The following is an 18,390-nucleotide window of genomic DNA, read 5'->3' as shown; positions in this document are numbered from 1 at the left end:
TTTATTGAACTTATGTATCAAGTTGTATGTGTAAAAGGCTTGAAGGAAATGGTAGCAGAAGGTAGTGACATGCCTTGATCACACCAATAGTGTTTAGCTCAAATAGTATGCAGCATCATCTGGAAATGATAGCAATACACCTTGATCACAACAATATTGATGAGCAAATAGTATGCAGCATCATCTAGATATGAATGCAACAAAAGTTAAACATTCACCTTCTGCTACCATTTATGTCAAGCCGTCTATGCGTACAGTTTGACGCATACCTATGCACTTAACAGAACGCCCAACTGCCTCTGCAACGCAATGCTGCGTGTTTCTGGTGTTACAAATGCAAAACTCTATCGGTGTGATCGAAGCGTAAGGGCCGGTCCAGGCTCCACCCCGGGCATTTTGTGTTGCCAAGTCTTTGTCCGGAACTCGCAATTCTAGCTATCCACTGGGACTTTGCTATGCGCTTAGCCTCAGGACTTTAGCACGCCCAGCGTAGAATACAGTCTAGTGTCCTGTCTGTAAAGAAACTGTAGCTCGCTGAAGATTGCAAACATTTTTGGTCAACTTAATATTTTTCACTTTCCCCCATCATTTTCCTTCGTTGGAACCGAAGTCGAGGTGGATGCAACTTTACAGACAAATTGTAAAAATAAGTTAGGCTGTTTTCGTTTGGTTGCCTATTTTATGAAAATTGTAATACGTTTGAAACCAATGTTTTGTTCCCTGCTTTTTGTTTCTATGGGAGAGTCTGGAACTCGAAAAACATTTTGAAGACTAAACGATACTTTTTTTTTTACAACATTGCCTTCATGTTTCCCATATGTATAGTTTTAAGGTGGCCTAAGCACGTTTATTAAGAATCCGGTTAGCTAGTCAACCAAGTTGGTAACTTTTAGAGTTTTATCTAGTAGCCAGCGAAGTGCAAGGAAATCCGGGTCTCCATGAAGAAATCCCAACGTGCGAGTTGAAACTGTCCTAGTAACTTAATACAGCTGAACGCGTTTCTCGTGTTTTGTGTGCCCATAATATATATATTTTTAATTTAACCGACTCAATGAACACGATGTTAGTGTTCTCTACGGTTTATACATTGGCCCTGCTTTTTGTTTCGACGAAGGCTGAGCCCAATTCGAAAAGCTGCAATGAAGTTAGGGCTGCATACAGTTCCAAAGGCTTCAACGTCAATGACGTTCCCAACAAAGGGGTACACGGTAAGTTTACCTTAAATCTTGTTCATGAGTAATTTTAACGTTGTCTATTTAATTTAGGCCAGAACCATATGATGCTACTGTTAAGTGTGTTTGTTCGTTCATTTAGGTGTGATTGTCTGTGTTACGTTTTTTTCCATGAAGATCATTTACGCGCGAATTGTCACATTTTAAAGCTAAAATGTTACAATCAAGGTCATTTGTAACGTTATTATGTAACGTTTGTGAGTTTAAAGTAACACCCATCTGAAAATAATTTGATAGGTTTAGGCTATGTTAAACTTGCTTATCGTTCTACAATCTTCTACCGAAGTTAGGTGATTTGAAATTAACAAAAAGTGGTCCTAGTATTCATATGACAATCATTAATGAATAGCCTAATTGGCTTAAAAATAACTAAACTCCTTTAATTATAAAATCGGTGGTTTGAGTTAAAAGGTATTACGGGGGACTGGCCAGCTCGATAATCATCGAAATAAGAGCTAGATTGAATACGGCCTCCGGACCAAATTAGTTTGACACCCCTGGGCTAAACTTGCATGGCTGTTGTTGCCTTATGTTGCATTTAGACGAGGGACGCAAAAAACGTTAGAACAGTTGGCGGGAAAGCAAGAAACACTGACTGCAAAAGCAAGACGGTATTCGTTGCTATGGTGATTTTAGTAAACAAACGCTATGGCAGAAGTGAATAAAATATGTGTACGGTGGCGGCTGACAAAATTCCCCGCCAGCCTCAATGGCATTTACCTTATTTCTCTAATTGACAACAATAACATCTGGTTTACCGCTATATCATACCATCTAAACGCAGCATTACTTTTGTTTTCACTATATTCCACAGCAAAAATAAACAGCAAATATATATATATATTCACCTTTATTTAACCAGGGAGGCAAGTTGAGAACAATTTCTCATTTACAACTGTGACCTGGCCAAGATAAAGCAAAGCAGTTCGATAACATACAACAACACAGAGTTACACATGGAGTAAAACAAACATAGACTTATTTTTCTACTGTATTATTGACTATATACAATGTGAGCAAATGAGCTGAGATAAGGCAAGTAAAGGCAATAAATAGACCATGAAGTAAATACAATATAGCAAGTAAAACACTGGAATGGTAGATTTGCAGTAGATGAATGTGCAAAGTAGAAATACTGGGGTGCAAAGGAGAAAAATAAATAAATACAGTAGGGGAAGAGGTAGGTGTTTTGGCTATTTATAGATGGGCTATGTACAGGTGCAGTGATCTGTGAGCTGCTCTGACAGCTGGTGCTTAAAGCTAGTGAGGGAGATAAGTGTTTCTAGTTTCAGAGATTTTTGTAGTTCGTTCCAGTCATTGGCAGCAGAGAACTGGAAGGAGAGGTGGCCAAAGGAGGAATTTGCTTTGGGGGTGACCAGTGAGATATACCTGCTGGAGCGCGTGCTACGGGTGGGTGCTGCTATGGTAACGACCCATCGCATGCATGTTGATTTTGTCCATCCACACCAGACGTGATCAGGACACGCAGGTTGATATATCAAAACGAAATCTGAACCAACTATATTAGTTTGGGGACAGGTCGAAACACATGAAACATTCATGGACATTTAGCTAGCTAGCTTGCTGTTGCTAGCTATTTTTTGCTTGCTGTTGCTAGGTAATTTTTGTTGCTAGCTCACACCCTTGTGGGGCCCCAGTGTTGAGGGTCAGCGAAGTGGAGATGTTGTTGGCTACCTTCACCACGTGGGGGTGGCCCATCAGGAAGTCCAGGACCCAATTGCACAGGGTGGGGTTCAGATCCAGGGCCTCAAGCTTAATAATGAGCTTGGAGGGTACTATGGTGTTGAATGCTGAGCTGTAGTCAATGAACAGCATTCTTACATGGGTATTCCCTCTTGTCCAGATGGGATAGGGCAGTGTGCAGTGTGATGGTGATTGCATCATCTGTGGACCTATTGGGGCGGTAAGCAAATTGAAGTGGGTCTAGGGTGACAGGTAAGGTGGAGGTGATATGATCCTTGACTAGTCTCTCAAAGCACTTCATGAAGACAGAAGTGAGTGCTACGAGGCGATGGTCATTTATTTCAGTTGCCTTTGCATTCTTGGGTACAGGAACAATGGTGGCCATCTTGAAGCATGTGGGGACAGCAGACTGGGATCGGGAGAGATTGAATATGTCCGTAAACACACCAGTCAGCTGGTCAGCGCATGCTCTGAGGACGAGGTTAGGGATGCCGTCTGGGCCGGCAGTCTTGCAAGGGTTAACACATTTAAATGTCTTGCTCATGTCGGCCACAGAGAAGGAGAGCCCACAGTCCTTGGTAGTGGGCTGCGTCGGTTGGACTGTGTTATCCTCAAAGTGAGCAAATGACGTGTTTAGCTTGTCTAGAAGCAAGACATCGATGTCTGCGACGTGGCTGGTTTTCCTTTTGTAGTCCGTGATTGTCTGTAGTCCCTGACACATACGTCTCGTGTCTGAGCTGTTGAATTGCAACTCCACTTTGTCTTCTGATGTTTTGCTTGTTTGATTACCTTGCGGAGGGAATGACTACTCTGTTTGTGTTCTGCCATATTCGCAGTCACCTTGCCATGGTTAAATGCGGTGGTTAACACTTTCAGTTTTGCGCGAATGCTGCCATCTATCCACGGTTTCTGGTTAGGGTAGGTTTTAAAAGTCACAGTGGGTACAACATCTCCCGTACACTTCTTGATAAACTCAGTAACCGTTTCAGTGTACACGTCAATATTATTCTCGGAAGCTATGGGAACATATCCCAGTCCACGTGATCAAAACAATCTTGAAGCATGGAAAAAATGTTTCTCTGTGCACAGCACTTCTAAAAATGAATGTTTCAGTCTGTGCTTCACATGCGTACAACCCCCAAACAGGCAGTGTTGCAGTGCGAGGTGGGATAGGCTAGGATTCATAGTTCTTTGGCTTTGTGCGATTAACTTACCAGCTATGAAAAAAAATGGCAGAAATACTTTGAAAACTGCTACTGCAGCATTTGACTATGAATGTGATCATACTTGACTATTTTTAAAATTCACAAATGCGAGTGAAATGCTCGCACTGTGGAGCCCTGACCACCCGCCAATGTGGCTGGTGAAATAAACATCTTACCCGCCAATGCCAAAATCAACCCGCATTTGGAAGCTGTCAGGGGTTAATTTTAGGCCCTGATTGCTTTCCAGGCTCTTTGTCTTTGGTTGTCTGTCATTATCATGAAAAATGTAATTGAGTGTTCCCCAACATGTCTGCATGTATTGTGTGTGAGATCTGTGTTGCGCGCGAGTGCACACACACACACACACACACACACACACACACACACACACACACACACACAAAGACTCCCAATATATACGCCTGGCCCCAATGCAGGGCCAACTTCAACGAACACCTCTGTTGTTGATAGAGGCAGAGATAATTTATCCAGGGAGTGTTACAAGGTCTACTGTAGTCAAATAGGGTTGGGGCTCTGAAAAAGCGGAGGGGAACACAAAAGCCCCTGCCTTCCTCGTAGGATTTTTTTTGTTTGTTGTGTTCCTAGGGAGGAAATTGCTCAGAGGTGACATCTAATTGAGCTCCCCTCCATTCTGGGCTTTCAGAGTTACGCTGCACTTCACCTTGCAGTGAGTCAAAACATCTATTCTCCTTGGCCCACTTTAAAATGGTCGATTTCTGAATCGTTCCAGGCATCACGTTGGACATGGTATACACACAGTCAACGTATGCATGAAATTGTCTCATCGCTGCCAATTCAACTACCCCTTCCCTCCCAGCGATTAATCAGCAAGGGTATTATTATTATTTAAGTACATTTCAATTCTTCCTATACTACATTCCAGGCCATTCCAAAATCCCCTAAAAGGCTCTGTGTCACTGAAATAGCAGTGTTTATTTATCTGTTTCCTCTGATATTATGGCAATAAATCAGAGATTGGTGGAATTCACTGCTTATTGCATATGTAGCCCTTAACATCGCCTTTCCCCCAACCACAAACACCTCGTTACCTTGTTAAGGGGATAAATGTTTGTAACCATGCAAATTAGAGCCGACAGCTTAGTTGGAATCTATACCGACTAAGATTCAATATAGTTGTTTTAATGTAATCAAACTGTAATAGAAAACTCATAAATGCTCAAGCATTGGCAGATATTGAGTAACAGCAAAGTCCATTGTTAAATGGTTTCTTGATCCCATGGTCTGTCTGTCTTTTACAACCTTCACAAAGTAAATGTGACCTATTGGCTAATTTTGAAGTATGTGTTAGATGTTTGTGGTATCTGTTGTTAGGACCGGTATACCATATTTTACTATATAGTGGTATTGATGCACAGACCGTTTTTTTACTTTACCCTCTGTAACGGTATTTAAATGTTTGGTTAAAAGGATCCGCCCCTTTTTTAAAATTTTCTCCTAAAATGACATACCCAAATCTAACTGCCTGTAGCAAGGATATGGATGTTCTTGATACCATTTGAAAGGAAACACTTTGAAGTTTGTGGAAATGTGAATTGAATGTTGGAGAATATAACACATTAGATCTGGTAAAAGATAATACAATGAAAAAACTATGCATTTAAAAAATATATATAATTCTACCATCTTTGAAATGCAAGAGAAAGGCCATAATGTATTATTCCAGCACAGGCCACTAGATGGCAGCAGTGTATGTGCAAAGTTTTAGACTGATCCAATGAACCATTACATTTCCTTTCAAAGTGTTGTCAAGACTGGCCTAATGTGCCTAATTGGTTTATTAATACATTTTAAAGTTCATAACAGTGCACTCTCCTCAAACAATAGCATGGTATTCTTTCATTGTAATAGCTACTGTACATTTTGACCGTGCAATTAGATTAACAAGAATTTAAGCGTTCTGCCCATATGAGATATGTCTATGTCCTGGGAAATGTTCGTGTTACTTACAACATCATGCTAATCGGATTAGCCTATGTTAGCTCAACGTCCCACCGATCCTGTAGAGGATAAATGTAACATGCTTTGTGTGATGCACATTTTTATAGTTTACTCCGCTACTACAGTCATCCATCTCCGCTCTCTCTCTCAATGCAGCTTACCACACAGACCTAGCCCCGCCCCCTGTCACTCAAGGAGCGCATTTGTTCTTGCTTGACCACAAGACACTTGTGTTCAGTCTGCATGGTCAATACAGCACATGCAACAATGTTGTTTCCAATTTGCTTCTAAATATGAATCCACAAGTGTTCTATAACTACACAATTAGTTTGATTTTCTTACATCTGCAAACAGCTAGTTTGTCTTTTCTTCGCAAGTTTTAGCTGAATTGTGTCAGCCACTAATGCTAATCGCTTCAATTATAGTCACAGCCGTGTATATCCCCCCCAAGCAGATACCCCGACGGCCCTGAAAGAGCTTCACTGGTTGTTCTAAACTGGAAACTATATATCCTGAGGCTGCATTTATTGTAGCTGGGGATTTTAACACCGCTAATCTGAGAACAATGCTATCAGCAACAACAATTCTATCAGCATATCGAATGCGCGACATGAGCTGGTAGCATTCTGGACCATTGCTACTCTAACTTCCGTGATGCATACAAAGCCCTCCCCACCCTCCCTTCGGCAAATCTGACCATGACTCAACTTTTTGGCCCCCAGCCTATAGACAGAAACTAAAACAGGAAACGCCCGTGCTTAGGTCCATCCAATGCTCGTCTGACCAATCGGATTCCACGCGTCAAGATTGCTTCGATTACATGGACTGGGATATGTTCCTGTAGCCTCAGACAACAGTGCGTATACGCTGACTCGGTGAGCGAGTTTATTAGCATGTGCATCGTTGATGTTGTACCCACTGTGACTATTAAAACCTTTCCTAACCAGAAACCATGGATTGATGGCAGCATTCGCGCAAAACTGAAAGTGCAAACCACTGCTTTTAATTATGACATGGCGGGTGGAAACATGACAGAATACAAACAGTGTAGCTATTCCCTCTGCAAGGCAATCAAACAAGCAAAGCGTCATTATAGAGACAAAGTAGAGTCGCAATTCAAAGGCTCAAACACGGGTCGTATGTGGCAGGTTCTACAGTCGATCACGGATTACAAAAAGAGAACCAGCCCCGTCGAGGTCATCGACGTCTTGCTCCCAGACAAATTAAACAACTTCTTTGCTCGCTTTGAGGACAATACAGTGCCGCTGAAACGGCCCGCTACCAAAGCCTGTGGCTTCTTCACTGTGGCCAACGTGGGTAAAACATTTAAATGTGTTAACCCTCGCGAAGCTGCCGGCCCAGACTGCATCCCTAGCCGCGTCCTAACAGCATGTGCAGACCAGCTTGCTGCTGTGTTTACGGACATATTCAATCAATCCCTATCCCAGTCTGTTGTGCCCACATGCTTCAAGATGGCCACCATTGTTCCTGTTCCCAAGAAAGCTAAGGTAACTGAACTAAATTACTATCGCCCCGTAGCACTCACTTTTGTCATCATGAAGTGCTTTGAGAGACTAGCCAAGGATCATATCACCTCCACCCTACCTGACACCCTAGACCCACTCCAATTTGCTTACCGCCCCAATAGGTCCACAGACGATGCAATCGCCATCACACTGCACATTGCCCTATCCCATCTGGACAAGAGGAATACCTATGTAAGAATGCTGTTCATTGACTACAGCTCAGCATTTAACACCGTAGGTCTCGACACCCTGTGTCTCGACCCCGCTCTGTGCAACTGGGTACTGGACTTTCCTCAGCGTACACATCACGGACAAACTGAAATGGTCCACCCACACAGACAGTGTGGTGAAGAAGGCGCAGCTGCGCCTCTTCAACCTCAGGAAGCTGAAGAAATTTGTCTTGTCACCTAAAACACTCCCAAACTTTTACAGATGCACAATCGAGAGCATCCTGTCGGGCTGTATCACCGCCTGGTACGGCAACTGCTCCGCCCACAACCGCAATGCTCTCCAGAGGGTAGTGCAGTCTGCACAACACATCACCGGGGGCGAACTACCTGCCCTCAGGACACCTACACCACCCGATGTCACAGGAAGGCCAAAAAGATTGTCTAGGACAACAACCACCCGAGCCCCTGCCTGTTCACCCCGCTATCATCCAGAAGGCGAGGTCAATACAGGTGCATCAAAGCTGGGACCGAAAGACTGAAAAACAGCTTCTATCTCAAGGCCATCAGACTGGTAAACAGCCATCACTAACATTGAGTGGCTGCTGCCAACATACAGACTCAAATCTCTGGCCACTTGAGTATCTTTATTAAATCCATTTATTAAATGTATCACTAGTCACTTTAAATAACGCCACTTTAATAAATGTTTACATATCCTACATTACTCATCTCATATGTATATACTGTACTCTATACCATCTACTGCATCTTGCCTATGCCGTTCGGTCATCGCTCATCCATATATTTATATGTACATATTCTTATTCATTCCTTCACACTTGTGTGTATAAGGTAGTCGTTGTGAATTTGTTACTTGTTAGATATTACTGCACTGTCAGAACTAGAAGCACAAGCATTTCGCTACACTCGCATTACCATCTGCTAACCATGTGTATGTGACAAATACATTTTATTTGATTTAGTTAGCTGGCTAGCGTGCAAATAAATGTTCTGAGTCAGAGCAAACATGGCTAGTTAACACAGCCTGATACCAGTGCTGGTGTCGGCCTAAATCATCATGTTTGTACAGCAGTATCTTCTAAATCAAAGAGGAATAGGTAAAGCATGACTGTTGGCTACGTGAAGAAACATTTAATGTAGCTAAAGATTATAGGGTCCCTAGGAAACATTGACCATCACTTTGGTTCCTACCCTGTCACAATAACTCCTCCCTGGCATTTTAATTCGTTGTCATGTCAAACACTGTATTCAAAGTGCCTGTTATTATTATTCATGTTCTAACTATATAATTATAATAGACTTTCTATTTCCATGATTCCGACAGTCCACCCAAGTGTTTTGATCTAAATCGCAAGTCAAATCGCAATTTCAACATTTGGTTAAAAATAAGCCCAAGTCTTTTTTTTTTGTCCATATCGTGCAGCAGTGTGGAGATTATCTCAAATGAGTGCAGGAAATACAGAAATTGATGGAAATGCAGGAAATTACTTTTGGTTGAATTGAACAGTATAAAACAATCAGAATGTAGAAAGACCCATTGAAATCACTTAGAATGTATGTGTTGCCACCGTAGGGTCACGCTCTACTCAGAAAGCAAATTTAGAACATTTATCATTCAAAAACCTGAAATACTGTCCAACATTGGAAAAATACTCTTATGATAGTGCTGGGCGATATGGCCAAAATATTCTTTTTATTTATTATTCTAAAGTTATTCTAAAGAAAAACATACTTTGAGCACATGGCATTCTATTCTACAAAGAACAATGCTGTTGTCTAACAGTCATAGAATCTTACTGAGGGGAAAACTTCAACTGTAAGTCTCTCAGTCCCAGCTTTGATGTACCTGTACTGACCGTGCATTCTGGATGGTAGCGGGCTGAACAGGCCTTGGCTCGGGTGGCTGAGGTTCTTGATTTATCTTTTTGGCCTTCCTGTGACACCTAGGGCTGTAAATGTAAATGGGCAGACCGCACCACCCGTTGGAGAGCCCTGCGGTTGTGGATGGTTGCCGTACCAGGTGGTGATACAGCCCGACAGGATGCTCTCAATGGTGCATCTGTAAAAATTTGTGATGTTCTTAGCGGCCAAGCCAGATTTCTTCAGCTTTCTGAGGTTGACGAGCCGCTGTTGCACCTTCTTCACCACACTGTGTGAGTGGACCATTTCAGATTGTCAGTGATGTGTACGCCGAGGAACTTGAAGCTTTTCACCTTTTCCACTGCAGCTCGGTCGTTGTGGATGGGGGCGTGCGCTCTCTGCTGTCTCCTGAAGTCTACGATCAGGTCTAGGCAGCTTTTATAGCTGCCAGGCCAGTGTTGGTGTGTGGGCTCTTCTACTCCCGTACTGGTTACAGTTTTAACATATTAAACTAATTAAAAAAAAAACAGACTACATCCAACATGTCACTAGCTATCACGGTGCCATCCGTTTTGTCACCAAAGCCTCATATACTGCGCCTTTCCTTCCAGTTCTCTGCTGACAATGACTGGAAAGAATGGCAAAAATCACTGAAGCTGGAGACTTATTTCCCTCTCTAACTTTAAGCATCAGCTGTCAGAGCAGCTTACCAAACACTGTACCTGTACACAGCCTATCTGTAAATGGCACACCCAACTACCTAATCCCCATATTGTTTTTTGCTCTTTTGCACCTCAGTATCTCTACTTGCACATCATCATCTGCACATTTTACATTTACATTTACGTCATTTAGCAGACGCTCTTATCCAGAGCGACTTACAAATTGGTGCATTCACCTTATGATATCCAGTGGAACAACCACTTTACAATAGTACATCTATATTTTTTTTTTTGGGGGGGGGGTTTAGAGGGATTACTAAATCCTATCCCAGGTATTCCTTAAAGAGGTGGGGTTTCAGGTGTCTACGGAAGGTGGTGATTGACTCCGCTGTCCTGGCGTCGTGAGGGAGCTTGTTCCACCATTGGGGTGCCAGAGCAGCGAACAGTTTTGACTGGGCTGAGCGGGAACTGTGCTTCCGCAGAGGTAGGGGGGCCAGCAGGCCAGAGGTGGATGAACGCAGTGCCCTTGTTTGGGTGTAGGGCCTGATCAGAGCCTGGAGGTGCCGTTCCCCTCACAGCTCCGTAGGCAAGCACCATGGTCTTGTAGCAGACATCTATCACTCCAGCGTTCATGCTAAATTGTAATTATTTCGCCACTATGGCGTATTTATTTCCTTACCTTCTTAATCTTCTACATTTGCACACACTGTACATATACTTTTCTATTGTATTATTGACTGTATGTTTGTTTATCCCGTGTGTAACTGCTTTGCTTTATCTTGGCCAGGTCGCGGTTGTAAATGAGAACTTGTTCTCAACTGGCCTACCTGGTTAAAGGTAAAATAAAAAACGGAAAAAAAACATTTTCCCTTATTAAGGTCAGTAATTTCTGTGAAACATGAAGAGACTTACCTAACCTCAGTGTTAAGGGAAACAGAACCATAAAACAAGTGACCTGCTTTCATTATTGCGGAGATAGTGTACCTAGCCTAGTCAGTGTCAGATAGCCTAATCAGTTGAACTTGTTTTCTTCCTTGTATTGATTTTATATCATTTTCCCATGTATGTTTATTCTATGTTACCAACGTTTTCCCCATAGTTCCTGGCACAAAAATCACGCTGTGTAACTACCATCAGACAAACCAGGTTTGTCAAATGATAATTGTCATTACATGCCAAATACTTCAATATTTATCAGGAGGAATAGGTATTCTGAACCTGGAGAGGAGTTTTGCTTGTGTGTGTGTGAGACTGGATTGCCTGACCTGGGGTGGTCTGGGGGCTAGTGCACACGCCTGCTGGCTCAGTGGTGTAGCAGCAGCCTTATCAGTTTCCTGTCCCGTGGTGGCCTGGCGGGACGGCAGCACTGTGACCTGTGTTCCTCCTGGCACCCGCCGCGTTACTGCTTCCAGCCACTCGCTGCCTTATCCACATTCACAGACAAATAAGCATTCATTCCCACCACAAACAAATTATATTTGTCCCAAATGGCTCCCTATGTAGTGCACTCATTTTTGACCAGGGTGCCATTTGGAATGCATCCCAAGCCTGTCTGAGCATTGCACCTGGCAGACCTTAACCAACAAACCGAGTACTTATAGTTAGGTTGTGCCGGTCTTGCACAGAAGCTAAATTATTTTAGGTCTGACCTGCCACAATGGCTGGTGTTCAATTTATCTCAAGTATGTTATTTTTTTCCACATGCTGATCCTTTTATGTAACATTAGTACGACATTGATATTGATTGTTATTATTTATTTAACCTTTATTTAACCAGGCAAGTCAGTTAAGAACAAATAATTTTTTACGATGACGGCCTAGGAACAGTGGGTTAACTGCCTTGTTCAGGGGCAGAACGACAGATTTTGACCTTATCAGCTTGGGGATTCGATCTAGCAACCTTTCGGTTACTCTACCTGCCGCCCCAATGATTACTGCATTGTTTGGTTTAGAGCTAGCAAGAAAGGCATTTAACTGTACGTGTGCACGTGACATTAAAACTTGAAACATTGAGACGGATGACGTGTATTCCCATTATAGATGTCAGCATTTGTTGTGGTATATCAGTAGCATCAGTGGAATAGCCCTGTGTTTTGTCTATCTATGGATTAAGAGGTCACACTGCCATCTCTCACTATCCCTCACGCCATCCGGCTGGCCCAATCCTCACCCCACTGCACCAGTGAGCGACAGATCAGTGGGGAGTGGATGCAGTGTGTGGGAACAATGGGGCACCCTCTTTTTTAGGCCAGTCTGCCTCCCTCCACGCAACATTCCACACAAGACTCCCAAGACCCACCAGAGGGTCCCTGGAGCTGGGAACCACAGATGGAGAGTGGCCCGGAGTGACAGACTGAGGCACACACAGAAAGAGAGGGGCATTTGACTTGCAGAAAAAGAAGAGGGGGGAAAGAGATTTACTGGGTTACCAAGAAACCAAAACTCTGTGTGTGTGTGTGTGTGTGTGTGTGTGTGTGTGTGTGTGTGTGTGTGTGTGTGTGTGTGTGTATGAGGGAGTGAGCGGCGAGCATGTGACACAGAGCTCAGGGATTTTAAAGAACATGGTCCTGGGTGAGATGCATGTGCTCTTATGACTCTCTCTCTCTCTCGATCTCTCAATGTCAATTTAAGGGCTTGATTGGCATGGGAAACACATGTTTAACAAAAGTTAAATAAACAAAATAATTAACAGTAAACATTACACTCACAAAAGTTCAAAAATAATAGACTTTTCAAATGTCATTATGTGCAAGTAAAGTTATAGCAGCAATCTACCTCACCAAGCAAAGTGAGAAGAATAAGCACCACATTGAAGCTGCCCAGCAACACCTGTTGGGGTGGTGTTGTCATCATGTTTGACAGTCTCCTGGAGGGGAAGGAGTCTCCAAGAAATGGCCATATCAGTCTGCCGATATGGACAGCCCCATCAAGAGGATCCTCCTGGATGATGTATTTTGGGAGAGCGTGGCAAGCAGCCTGACTCCTGAAACCTATAGCAGTAGCCATTGCACGGCTTGAGGGAGACAATGCCATCCTGTCCGATGTTCAGACTCTGCTTGCAGATGTAAGAGAAGAAATCCTTATTGCCATGCCCACTTCACTGTTGCTCCAAGCAGAGGAAACTGCAGTTATGAAATACATCAAAAAGCATGAAGACTTCTGCCTGAAGCCCATACGCGCCACAACGTGAATGTTGGAACCCAAGTATGCTGTCTGGTGCAGAGATCAACAAGGCCTATGGTGTCATCACTACCGTGTCTTGTCACCTTGGCCTGGATGAGGGCAAGGTTCTTGGCAGTCTGGCGAAGTACACTTCCAAGCAAAGGCTTTGGGATGGAGATGCAATATGGCAGTCGTGCCAACATATCTTATCAACCACCTGGTGGAAGGGACTTTGGGGATCTGAGGCTCTTTCCTCTGTTACCTCCATCATCCTCCAAATCCCACCAACATCAGCCGCCTCAGAGCGCAAATGGTCCTTGTTTGGGAACACACACACAAAAGCACGCAATAGGCTGACCAATACAAGGGTTGAAAAATTGGTGGCCATCCGGGCAAATTTTGGGCTTTTTGAGCCTGACAACGAGCCATCCTCAACAAGGTTGGAAAGTGACAGTGAAGATGAGGCCTCAGAGTCTGATGTTCAAGAGGTGGACATTGAGGTCCAGGGAGAAGACATTGAACCCTGAGAGGAAGACAACCAAAGCTTTCGTTTCTGGACTATCATTTTACAGATGTATGTTGAAAACGTTTTTGGGAGATGCGATGGATCATTGGGGATTGTTCAATATTCCCTTTTGTTGTTCATTTAAATCATCCCATGTGAAGAGTCAACTCATTTAATTAAAGTTCAGTTAGTAACTAAATAGTTTTTTTTTATATATTGGAAGCATTTAATCATTTGCGATTATGTCAATTTATGATAAGGTTCAAGTTTTATGTTTCTGTCTCCATATGATATGGTATTTATATCCAATGCAAAAAACATCTACATTTAAATGGTATTAATGTTAATTTGCATATCATTCCGTTAATTCCCATATATTCCCACGGAAAGTTTCCACCTCTGAATATTCTACGAAATGTGCAACCCTATACAAGAATATAATCTTGCGACATAAAATATAAAACGTTTTGAAAATTTGAAATTAAATTAGAAAAAAGGCTAATCAAAGCCTCCAAATCTTTTTAAATGAAGCTTTGAAAATCTACAAATAGTTTGGTCAGTAGGTTTGAGGATGGTGGTACTCCCTGAAAGAAAAACTAGGCATTGTGAGAACTGGAGACTGCCATTTGGGACAGAAAACATGTTACACTGTTGGGAAAACTTGCCCCACCTGATAGTCGCAGTGATTTATTGACACATCCTCTCCAGAGTTGGTCGGCCATGACTAAAGCCCAATTAAAGCATTTGCATTTAGGTTTAGTCTTTCCCAAACTCTCTTTGACAGTTGGCTATGAGTAATTTTCTTCCCACCGCCCTGGTTGGTGTCCAGTGTCCCCAAGCCCAGCAGGAATATCAGAATCATTGTTGCTTTGAGTGCCCAGAAACCTGATCTTGTACCTGACCTCATTCAGCCTGGGCGGCTTTACCGGGCGGCCGCAGCGGCCGGGCCCTGTCCTGTTCCTGCCCCAAAATCTGGTGGACCTCTGTTCAGCTGTTTTTATACGTCTGTTATAAATATTGTCACGGGCTGCCTATCCCTGGTAGTGGCAAGCCGGCCCATTTCATCTTTTACTAACAAGGATGAAATGTATTTTTTGTGTTAACGTTTTTAAACCTTTACTTCGGATTGACAGTACAACATGGGGTTTGTGTAAGGCTCCCATGGTAAAGCACATGGCCTTAAGTAAAGTGTTTTTCTCCTTTTAATGTCTCATTTGTGTGCTGTGAGTCAGTGGGAAGGACGGCAGGTGGAGGGATGAGTCATGAAAGTTTTTTGTGCCTGTTTTTTTTTTAATCCTCCGCCTCTATCTTCCCATGGGATAATCATGCTGTGCTGTAAACTGTTATCTGCAAATCTGGGGAGATGATGTACACACACACATCCACACATTCTTTAGCACACGCCCAGATCGTAAAGGTGGAATCCAACGTTGACAGAACTCAACGGCTCATAAAGAGCACATACCTGGAAGAAAGACGCAGTGAGAATGTTGTCTTCCCACTCTCCCAAGGATGCAATAGATGTTTGTTGCTTAACTAGCTGCTGAGGGTTTTGACCCATTATTTTAAACTGATGGCATTGCTTTGCCCACCTGTGTGTATTTGTTGGCCCTGGGCCTTGCAGCAGTCAGAGCTCCTGCTAGTATCTCTACTACTACTACTACTACTACTACTACTACTACTACTACTACTACTACTACTACTACTACTACTACTACTAAGAGTACTTAGACTACTATGTTTAATACCATTGTTAACATTGGCCAAGTATGATTGCACTGTCTCGCTACTACTATTTTCTATATAGAGCCAACAGGGCTCTGGTCAAAAGTAGTGCACTCTATTGAGAATAGGGTGCCATTTGGGAGTCAGTTCAGAGACTTTAGGTAAATGTGTTCCACACTGCATAGTAATGCACTAATATGGAGCTATATTTACACCATGCTGCTCTACATTCACAGATGCAAAGATTGCCCTTCCATATTAGTTGCCCGTTATGAGACATTGATACAATTATAAACATAAACTTGATAGTTTCCCACTAGTTCCGTATAATAGTTTGACTGAGTAGTCCCTGTGGTAAGTCCTGGTAGCTTGCCGACTTTCTTTTGAAACGTATGTGCGTGGAAGTGCAGGAGCTAGTTCAATCATTGACAAAGCACTGACCTTGGAAGTAGTGTAGCGGCGAGCTTTTGTGTGGAGAGACAAAGGTAGAGACGGTGGGCTGAGCTAGGGAGAGAGAGAGAGGGGAAAAGACACAGAGCGAGAGGCCAGGGCCATGTTGTGGAATCTCCCCAGGGGCTTCTGGGTAAATGTTCATGGATGACAGCATTTTGGAATAGTATGGAAATGGATAGTTTTAATTGGCCAAAGGCCCCGACTGGTTTAGCCATCAGAGATGGACTCTCCGGTGGCAGGGGGTTAGGATTTATGGGTGGCTGTGTGTGTTCTTGTTTGTGTAAGTCTCTCTCTGTGTGTGTGTCTGTGTGAGACTGGATTAATTTACATTTGAGGATAGTTTTTTTGAACTCTAGCAGTATGTCAACAATTCAGGAAAATATATTAGCCTGCTGATGGTCTTTTCCATAGCCTTAGGAAATGCCATGGCTGTTTGCAGTTCTGTTTTAACCTGTTACAATGCCTATAGCTGTGTCAGTGCCGTGTTGTGGTGCTGTTAAACAGAAAAGAGACTAGTATTGAGGTTTCACCCTGGCCTCAGCGTACATGTCTCCATTCAATGTTGTCATTCAAAAAGCACATCTTGGCACGTTGGTGTTTTGACAGCTGTGTTTTGGAAGAGATTTGAATCCCTGATTTATTTAAGGAAACAATTTTGCACCAACGCTTTCCAAAGTCTTGCGGCTGGCTGCTTAAGTGTAGAATATCTCCCTCCAAATTGAATTCTCCTTAACCAAAGCTCCTGATCTCATAATGGAATGTTGAGCATTCTTTTAAATTGATAATTGGGTCAGTCAACGGCTCATCTTTCAGGCAAGGCTAACATTGCTCAATGCTTCCCCACTAATGTTGAGAAGTTGGTTTGTTTGGCATGGTTGTTGGACACCGATATCCTATTAAATTAGTTAAGTTCTACATGTAATTCTGTAATGTTGGAGCTGAGCTGTTTCCTGTCACTTTTAGCACAAAGGCAGGCAGCCATGAATTTATGGTAATGAATACTAGTCATCATATGATTATCTGTGACAGATGACTGGTCAGAGATTACCCAACATTGCAGTTAATCAATGCTGTTCTATGAGTTGGTTGCTTTAATTGAGTTAAAACATTTCTTTTTTCTGACCAATCGATTGGTTGAAATGTTAAAACATGTATTTTTCCAATAATAGACACTTCCTATGTGTTTTAATCAAATCAACTATATGCAGCGACCACTATAGAACTTCAAGTGTTTATCAACTGTCCATGTTGTTGAAGCTTGAACATAATTATAGCCATTTATTACTGAAAAGATCTGTTAAAAAATCCCACATTTTTTAAAGAAAAATATTCCCTCAAACCTTGCTCCCTTTAAGTGACACATGTATCTATCGCATGCACGTGACCAATAGGGCCTGACCTATGGCATATCATAATCACATCAATAAATTCTAACAAACTCTGAACACGTGACTCTAAAATGTATACAGAACATGTGACAAATAAACTCGAAACTGGGAAATGTTTACCGGTTGCTCACGAGGTAAAAGGGAAGTAGGATGTGTGGAATAAATGTCACTAGTTGTGGAAAATACTGAAAGAAAAATAAGATGGAGAGCGAGCACTGCATGCATATTATGTGTGCCAAACAGGTGCTGTTGGATTACAATATCATTTTTCTTACTGTTTGGAACAATGTAAATGCCACTAAATAAATTATAAGTGTAGCAGAGAGTCTTATGTTTTTTTGTAAAGCCTTTATTATAGCAAAGACTAAAAACAGTCGCATTCATTTGTGAAAGCAATTTCCAAAATGGAACAGTTTATTTAACAGGCACATTTAACAGTTAGGCTATTGATAATTAAGTCAATAAAGTTGGCGTTTCCTCTCTTCACTTTTCTTAGACAAAACAGCACTTGCCTTAATTGTCTTCTCCTAACTCCGTTGCTGCCTCCGCCACATTATTCTCAACACCAATATGCTGGTTAACTTTGCTATTATGCACATAGCAACATGGTCTAGGAAAAGGCACCAATTCAACATCTATCGATCGCAGGAGAAAGAGTTTTTTTTCTTTCTAAAATATTTTTATTAGTGTTGCACCATTGTTCTTAGGTAATATAACCATATACAATTTCAGTAGCACATGTCTTAGTGATGGACTGCCATCCCCTCGGCCTCCACAATGGATCAGTCCACTCAAAC

General features: G+C 42.4%; 1 protein-coding gene across 2 annotated transcripts in view; it reads left to right on the top strand.

Annotated features, from left to right (window-relative positions):
- Positions 1 to 444: 444 nt before the first annotated feature.
- The window catches only part of LOC115160597 (glypican-4), a 71,101-nt gene continuing 53,155 nt past the window's right edge, over positions 445 to 18,390 (top strand). For both annotated transcript variants that reach the window (XM_029710789.1, XM_029710787.1), the window contains exon 1: positions 445 to 1,208. In XM_029710789.1, coding sequence (XP_029566649.1) covers positions 1,052 to 1,208 — 157 coding nt within the window. In that variant the 5' untranslated portion in view covers positions 445 to 1,051. The remainder of the gene's footprint in view (positions 1,209 to 18,390) is intronic.

This window comes from Salmo trutta, chromosome 24 (assembly GCF_901001165.1).
Source record: "Salmo trutta chromosome 24, fSalTru1.1, whole genome shotgun sequence".
NCBI lineage: Eukaryota > Metazoa > Chordata > Actinopteri > Salmoniformes > Salmonidae > Salmo > Salmo trutta.
The sequence above is the reverse complement of the archived record's forward strand: the minus strand, read 5'-3'. Positions and strand labels throughout refer to the sequence as shown.